Source organism: Ostrea edulis, chromosome 5, assembly GCF_947568905.1.
Source record: "Ostrea edulis chromosome 5, xbOstEdul1.1, whole genome shotgun sequence".
NCBI classification, from domain to species: domain Eukaryota; kingdom Metazoa; phylum Mollusca; class Bivalvia; order Ostreida; family Ostreidae; genus Ostrea; species Ostrea edulis.
The window spans coordinates 3,028,161-3,037,489 of NC_079168.1; the positions used below are offsets into that span (position 1 = coordinate 3,028,161).

At 35.3% G+C, this 9,329-nt stretch overlaps 1 protein-coding gene across 1 annotated transcript; it reads right to left on the minus strand.

Moving 5' to 3' along the window:
- Window positions 1-6,511: 6,511 nt before the first annotated feature.
- LOC130055203 (BTB/POZ domain-containing protein 3-like) lies at window positions 6,512-8,478 on the minus strand. The gene is made up of 2 exons (XM_056167032.1): window positions 8,226-8,478; window positions 6,512-7,699 (listed from the first exon to the last, which is right to left on the minus strand). The coding sequence occupies exons 1-2, from the start codon at window positions 8,414-8,416 to the stop codon at window positions 7,330-7,332; spliced, it is 561 nt and encodes a 186-aa protein (XP_056023007.1). The 5' UTR covers window positions 8,417-8,478; the 3' UTR covers window positions 6,512-7,329.
- Between the last annotated feature and the right edge of the window lie 851 nt (window positions 8,479-9,329).

Genomic DNA, 9,329 nt, shown 5'->3' on the forward strand with positions numbered 1-9,329 from the left:
TCTATGGTGGAGTGTTGGTGTCATGTCATAATAATTATTTTGGAAATTTCTTCGGACCGCGGTTATAAAATTCGATACATAATTTGAATATAAATGAATTACGAGAAAAGAAAATCCAATGGCTAGGCGTGACATCGCAAGACACGACCACAAATTAATCACTTTGGTAAGGCGGCATAGTACGGCGGCGTAGAAAGGTCAAATGAAAATATATTATTCCTTCGGACGAATTAGCAATTTGTTCGGATGAGGACGAAATTTGAATTCGTTAGGACGAAATAGAAATTTATTCGAATTAAATAGCAATTTATTCGGACGAATTAGCAAATTATGTCGGAAAATTAGTAGTTCGTTAGGACGAATTAACAATTTGTTCAGATGAAATAGAAATTCGTTCGGATCAATTAGCAATTTGTTTGGACGAATTAACACGTTGTTTGGACGAAATAAATATTCGTTTGGACGAATTAACAATTTGTTCGGAAAAATTATCAATTTCTTCGGACTATATAAAATTTTGTTCGAACGAATAAGTGAATTATCAAATGAATTTGTTCGGACGAAATAGAAAATGGTTCAAACGAATTAGTAAATTTGATCGGACAAATTAGTAAGTTGTACGGACAAGTTACCAACATTTAAGGGACATTTTCGTCTTATCTTTATAGAGAGCTCTCTTGATGCATGTAGGTATATAAATATAGGACTATAGGGAGGTTTGGCCCAGCGGAGAACGGCCAATGACGTCGCAACAAGGAGGGGGAAGGGAAACCCTGATCCACTCCCCACTTTTTAAAAAAAATCCCTATTTTTCTTCTTTTACATGTTAAAACTCTTTTTGGTCCGGTTGCCCCCCCCCTTCCGTCCTTTTTGGCTGAGTCTAGCTCCCCTTTTCAAAAACGATGTTACGCGCCTGCTCGTGTCCCCTTCTCACTTTTGAAAATAGAGGACAAGGGTATGTGTGCCCCCTCCTCACACTTTTGGGATCCCAAACGAAATCCTCATCTTTATAATAAATGTTGTTTGATAAGATCGTACCCTTGATTTTGGTGTTAGAAAGTCCTAAAATTGTTACAGTGTATTTGTTATAAAGGTTGGATATCCAGGTTTGCGTTCACTAAACTTTAATGGGTTCTGATTGGCACATAACTGCATTACTGTCGCCCTGTACAAAATCGATTCCCTATTGAATGTGTTATACTCCGTTGTACAGAAAATCTTCATCTGATAAACTTTAACGCTTGATCTTAGTCTTATTGGAAAATAATCAAAATAACAAAAATGTTCAGCAAAGAATAGAATTCTTAAAAATACAGCTCATATGAGGGCCGGATCAAGGAATTATTGTTAAGGGGGTGCAACTTTATGAGGTAGGGAGTCTGGGGCCGCCTTGAGGTCTTTATTGGTCCAGGGAGAAACCCTGGTGGGGACCCAGGGGGCGAACTTCCCGGAACCTCCTGGGATAATACCGAATTTATATGCCTTGAAGTATGTCTCCTATGTAGTCATTTTTTCTACTCTCTGTAATATTTTATAAGGTGAAATTAATAACATGACGCAAATTTTATGGGTTTTTTTTGGGGGGGGGGGTGAAAGTTCTCCCAATAAAAGTCATTCAATAAATAAAAATATTTTGTCATTTATTTCTCCGAGGGTGGAAGCCATCATTGATTCTTATGTCGTTTACATTTTTCTAAACAAGAGATCACGATTTGAAGTTAAGGTGGCTCATTACTCCCTGAAATAGTTTCTCAAATCAGTAATAATTGATTTAAGGTCCCTCAGTACTCGCAGTTTTATCTTATACAAGTTTAAAATGTGTATTTATTTCAATTAATTAGATTTAAAACTAACAAATTATCAAATAAAATATATAGGTCATTTAAAGAGACTGGTTCACGATTTTTGATAAAACTAGTTTTCATTTTTGATGTTAAACATTAAAAATATAACTCATTTAATACTGACAGCCAAACTTTTGACCTTCTATATGCAAGAATTAAAGCAATATTTTCGCCTTAAATCTGTGTTATGTAAACAAAGACTCGAGTCTTTTTATGAATACAAACAAACAAGTGAAATATTGATTTTGTAATATAAAGCATCTTTATTTTGCATAGTCACAAATTTTAACTTTTACATTACCCCAAAAATGCTACGAAATGTAAAAGATATAATAAACTTAGATCGATATCCATTTCTTTTGAAAATTTCATAAACAATAACATACCGCAATCTTTGTTTACAAAACAAATAATAAACTCTCTAAAATTAGCTTCTTTGATAATGTATAACCTTAATTTTTATGTGAAATCTTTTAAACATATTAGACAGTATATTTTGATCATTAAAAGTGTAAAAAAAAATTGTGGAAAATCGTGAATCAACGAGACAATACATAAACAGAATCTTATATCATTTTTGCAATTTTCCTTAAACAGAGTAATCAAAATTTCATAAAAAAATTGGTTTTGACGATATCATAGCATTCATAACATTTCATGAAACTGTTTCTTCACAAAAATATACAAAATGTCTGTAAAAAATAAAGGAAACTTATCGCATAATAGACTTGATAAAGAAAGAGTTATTGCCCTTGGATTCAATATTTTTGTACTTATCATTGATTATTCATCTATGATTTAGACTTTTAAAATAGTTCATTTTAACAAGATTTTTTGCAATAACTATCAGAAAAGACTCCAACAAAATGTATGCTCCTATCATGCATAAATCTAAATAAATCATTGATTTTGCAAATTTTGATGACATCACAGGAGGGTGGAATTACTTTAATCATAAAAGATATGATGATGTATAATATGTATCTATGCTAAAAAGGCAGAAAATATGCAAAGTTGGATAAAAACATGATTTTGAAAACAAAAAAATTCAACATATGTGAACAAAGAATCTGGCAGACTTGAACCCGAGATCTGCGGTTCAACATCCCAATGCTTTAACCATTGAAGGTTATTTATATTGCTGATTACTACCGTAACAAGGAAACTTCGTATTGAGATTATATCCAAAATACCCATGATGTTTAACTTTAATTACAAGTATTTGGAGAAGGACCTGTACTAACTATGTTAAATGTCATATAAAGAAACCACACGGTGCATCAAAATTGGTACCGTATAAGTTTTACATTATGAACCCTGGGTCGAGGCCTCTGCTGGTGGACTGTTTGTTCCCGAGGGTTTCTACAGCCCAGTAGCTACCCATATAGCACGACTACGTTGGGCCAACATTGGTAAATGGTTGTATGGTGGGCGTGGGGTAGACAACGTTGGGCCAATGTTACCATGCCAATCGTCTCAACCATGTTGGGATTTCTATGTTGGCCCAACTTAAATTAACTCCTAGTTGCTTTATTTTCCGAGAATGTTGGGATTCTGAAGTTGGCCCAATGTTGGTCCAATGTTGAAATGCATCTTTAACAAAGATGTTTAATTAAGCTGGTAGTAGTACGTTGGCCCAGCGTTGGCCCGATGTTAGCTTGTGTTCTTTTATATATTAAGTGTTTCAAGTTGGTGTGATTACATTGGCCCAATAGCTGTACTGCGAACTAAATGCAAGCTGGGGAGCATTACGTTGGACCAACGTTGGTTCCACGTTTGTAACCTTTTTATCTTGGATGTTGTGGTTGCATAACGTTAAAGAATGCTGCATTGAAGAGGCAGATTCTGATATAGTTAGAGGACATTCTTTGTCCATGCATGCAATTGGATGACTACATCCATTTATATTTGTTTTTATTGAATAGTTGTTGTTCTTTCTTTTCTTTGAAGCTGGTGCATGATTTATTTATTTAGATTTGAAATCCTAAGTTCAAAATTCTAACCAAATCTATGAATGAATGACTTGTTTCATGAGTGTTGCATTATAAAACTGAATAAAAGTTTTCTTATAACAGTATAAGTTCCCTGGGACAGGATGTGAATATATATATATAAATCAAGACACCCCGACCAGTTTTATAATTACATTGAAACAAAGGTCAGGCGAGTTTCTAAAACTAGGGAGTCGCAGCGATTAAAACACCAAACTGTGGGATGAGCCGTCAAATTCAATTACTCACAGGTGGTTGATAAACTCAATATGCAAAGCAAGTGAGAAGTAGGAGTTTAAAATTTTGGATTATTCAACTGTTACATGCAGCTGCTTCTTAAAAAAGATGTAAGTATGAATATATTTATAATCACCTTTAATATATTTCAAATTTACTGTGTAAATTGTTCCCATTCTTATCATGTTTATGCTCAAAGGCACTTGAAGTTTATGTAGATATTCAGTACCTCGTGCTACTGTGCCTGTATTTGGTTGTTGCTCTGCTGGGTTCACTTCAATACTGTACAATACATTGTTTTGTATATTTGTAATACATACTACACTATACATTTCTTTTTTTGTACATGTATCTAAAGGGCGTTTCAGTTAACTAATATAAATATGTGTTTGTGATTTAAAGCTTGGAAAACTTATATGCATTGGAGGCGACAATGTTCAAACATGTGTCGGGGATACTATCCCTTTTGATGGCGACAACCTTAGCATTGCAATTAAATTGGAGTGGGAAAGGAACAAAAAGAGGGCTGTCAAATCTAGAATTAAGAGACACAATAAGTAAGTAGTAGAGCATTGAACATTTTTCTCTCAACTTGTCTCCATCCAATGTTTATTGTATACATGATCATGTTTTTTGATAGAGATACTAAGGTTTATAGACCAATGTGCACCTGTAATATACATGTACCGTATTGTTTTTAAAAGACTTAATTATATGATCTATATGTTGGATTCTGTACCAGTATTTCATTTATTTTCAATACCAAATTATTTGTATTTTCAATCAGAGGCTGTTAGGATAAAAAAAATCTGAAAGAGCAGCAAAGGCAACAAAAGGACAGTGAGGAAGTGAGCCAGGATGAAAAACTTTTAAATCATTATTTTCCAGAAATGTCTACCATCATCTATTTAAAACCTATTTTGTAACTTTTGACAATTTAATTCATATAAAAAATAATTTGAGAGAGAATTATTTGTAATGTTTTCTTTCTAAATTTATGCATTATGAATGCAGGTCAAAATATGTATTGTACTTTTTCAAACAATCACGGGGAAGGTCAATATAAGTATAATTTACAAATGTATTTTCAACAGGTATTCATTCAATTTGTTTTCATAGATGTAAGTTACTAGTATAGCCAACAATTGACCAACAAAAAAGAAGCTTTAGATCAATATCCGACCTATCCTTTCAACCAATGAAGGGCCAACATTGGGCCAACCTATAACCAACCAGTCTGTCGGCTGTTAGTTGGCTTACAATATTATCTACGTTGGCCCAACAGTAATGCCATCATTTCAACAAAGGGCCAACCAAAACAACCAACTACCAATATTGGCTGTAAGTTGGCTTACAATTATACCTACATTGGCCCAACAGTATGCCAGCATGTTGGACCAACGCTGGGCCGATGAGCAAAATGATCGTGGGCCAACATAGGACTACCAACAGTGGCCCAACGTTGTAAAACAAAATTGGGCCAACGTTGGCCCGACGTTGTCTTGCTATCTGGGCAAGTACTTCGTTACTAGCTTGAAAATAGGGATGTATATTTAATTGCTGTGATAAAATTTAGAAATTCATTTGTAAATTAAGGATTATCTCCCTCATGCATAACTCTTATCCTTAGATGAATTTGACTCCACTTTTTGGCACTCTGTTTTCCCCTAAAATAGCTCTAGCAAGTTTATTGTTATTTCGGATTTCAAACATTTCGGTTGAGCATCACTGAAGAAACATTATTTGTCAAAATGCGCATCTGCTGCATCAAAAGTGGTATCGTATAAGTTTTACATCAGTGCTCTAGAAGTATAGCGTTCGTCCAGCATGTGGAAGGTCGGGGTTCGAATCCCGGCCGTGATAGATCTAATTCGTTAAAACGGGTAGTGACAGTTCCATCGCCAAACGCTCGGCATCAGGTGTGAATATCAGGGGTCCTAAGAGATTACCTTAAAAACGGATGCCCCGTGTCACAGTCGATGTGGCACGCTAAAGAACCTTCAATGCTCGATTGACGTAAGCGTCGGGTATAGGCCTAAATTTGAAGCGCTTCAGAGGTAATAATACAAAATCAATAAAAAAAAATCATATGGAGAATGTGGCCAATGACATCGCGGTTGAGAAGCGAAAGCCTCCATCACTGGAATACCTCAATTAGATAACTAAATGGATTAAAATAATCATTTTACTTTGATATCGGTAGAACTCTAATAATCGCATAACACAAAACCAATGTAAACATACTTCCGTTCAATAATAATTATTTCTGTACTTTGATTTCTCTATCATTTCAACTTCATTAGTTCAAATAAAAACAATAAAAACCTCTACATTTCAAAATGGTTTACATATGAATATGTCATTGATCATAAGGACACACAGTTTCAGAAAACGTTGGTGAATTTATAGTGAATGGGGAATTGGTAAAATTGATTGTTAGCCCTGACTGTTACCGTTGTGAATTTCAAAAAGTCGTTAACTTGATATTAATGGACGTTGTACATTTCGATTGTTTACAAAGAACAGACAAATCCGGGGAACTGTCCTTCATCAGATGAAGTTGCATTATTTTCTCCGATATGTGTATAAAAGACGAATTCAACACCATGATCTGTGACGGACGATCTGTAATTTTGACCTCTCCAGCTCTCTGGTCCCTCTAGACGTACCCAGACGAATTCAACACCATGTTCTGTGACGGACGATCTGTAATTTTGACCTCTCCAGCTCTCTGGTCCCTCTAGACGTACCCAGGTTCTGTATCTCACACCAGGGACTAAACGCACCGGTTCCGGTAATGGTATAGTGAATTTTATATCGGAGGATTCTCTTTTCTCTATTGTTTGAACATGTACAGTTGATACTTCCTCGGAGTTCGCAAATAGCTTTCCTTGTATCTTGTATGTGTAGGGAATAGACCTTCCACCCCACATAACGAAGCCACGGATTCTAACAGTCTTGTTCACTGTGAATTCTATACAATCTGTTAATCTACTATATGACCAACTACCGATCATATGGCGACAATCTCCACGTAAAACGCAAAATGTTTTACTTTTTCGTTCTACGAATTGAAATTTTGTATTCTTTTTATCCATATTACCGACAATCGCTTGCTTTAAAGCCAATTGCTCTTGAACATTCAGTATTTCCCGATTGCACACATCTTTAACAAAGATGTCTAAATTCATGAGAGGAAAGCGGATTAGATAAATCAGGTCCCCCATCATAGCTCGGATATTCTGATCAGTTTTTTTCTATTCCCACTCTATCACACTGATCTTCAGCCCATTTATGAGAAACTGATAAATCTCCAGCTCATCCATTACCAGAGAATCAAGGGAGATAATGTATGTAAGGGTTTCTTTCGTTATCTCTAAAGCAGAGGAGGATTGGAAGACAGTAAAAGGATCTGATTCAATGAAATTCTTGCACTTTTTAAGAAGATCTTCAAGGTTAAATAATTTTGCACTTTCTAAAATTGTAAGAACAGTTTCGTTGGTAATATTTTGATCCAGGTATGATTTTATTGTTGTCACCAAATCATCAACTCCGTATTTGTCTGCGGCATACAACACAGAGGTTACTGTATCCGGGGTAAAGCTGACGTCATCACAATACAGAAATCTGAAAAACAGATCGACAACTATTGAAAATAACTTAATAGAAAAGTATATCAATACATCTCTCTTTCAGTCTGAAGTTTAATATCGCATTTTATTAATCTATCTGCAGAACTCTAGCTCCCTGGATTGGATTGTGAATTACAGATCCATCCCTAAATATCACCTTCAACAGAAAAGGTTTTTTTTGTGTGAATGATTGGGGTCTTCTGTCGCTGTATTTTTGTATCGTTGTCTCAAATTGTGATAAATAAACATTCCAATATTTCCACCGTTCATTTACTCCGCTAGTTTATTTGACGAGGGGGATTAATAAGGTTTAACTGATATTGATACATGTAATATATCACAAAATGTTAGAGAAAAACAAGAGTATTTTCATCACACTCCCATATTCTATAGATTGATAATCCACAACATTTTTGCATGCGTACATTAGTAATGGTTGGGATTAATAACTAGAGTTTAATAGTTTATCATGTTTTCAAAATGGTAATATCGTGAATGCCAGCAAAACAATTATTCGATACCGTAACAGCGCATCAAATGAAGACGGCTCGATGTCTGGAACTCTGATGTCGTCCGATTCCGCCAGGTCGCCATACACCATGGCATCAAAGACTGGACTTCTGCTGGACAGAACATACTTATGGGCGAGTACAAGTTTACCCTCTTTTCCAACTCTGAATGTGACGTCACAATGGATCTGGTGAGTAAGCATATATCTGTTGCACTCAGCGAGACTGAGACCATAACACCAATTCTTTGAATTTTTTGCCAGGGACATCTGTAAATATCAAGTGTATATATCATTAACTGAAACTTCATTATAACGTGTATATCAGTGGATACAAATCCATGAAACATGGGCATTCGCTTCGCTTCAGCTGCTTGACATATACAGTGATTCACGCTCCGGCAACCGTACGATATTATGGCGGTAACAGTAGAAATGAAATAAACAACAGACCGGTAACAGTAGAATTAAAACAGACAAGACACCGATAACAGTAGAATTGAAATAAACAATACACCGGTAACAGTAGACTTGATATTTGTTTTTCTAGATCTAAATGCCGAACGTTTGGTAACTTGGCAGTTGATGCTTATCCATACAACTCGATCATTTGACACAGACATGGTATTGACTATGCTATCGTGTCACCGGAATTATTCCTGAATTTGTCCGACTTCAATATACATGTATTAAACAGTGCGACATTTAACTCCGGACACGACAAAAGTCCGGAGTTTCGCCAACCCTTTTATTAAGGATACAAATAAACCCTTTACAAAAAAAGATGGGATTTTATGTCCACAAGACATGCACCAACATTTACACTTGTAACTATTGTAGTTTTTAAGATATTTCACCTGAAATCAAAAAATCCCATGGGATTTTGGAGGGATTTTTAATCCCACTTGGGGGATTTTCACTCCCACCAAAAATCCCATGGGAGAAAAAATATAATTTCTCCCATAGGATTTTAACTCCCGTATTTAAATTTAAAATGGGATACAATGTCCCATAGGAGGAAATGTCCCATAATGAACATGAAATGGCAGTGAATATCCTATTTGAGCATGAATGGGAATAAATATCCCAAATAAAACACAGGATGGGGACTTTTATC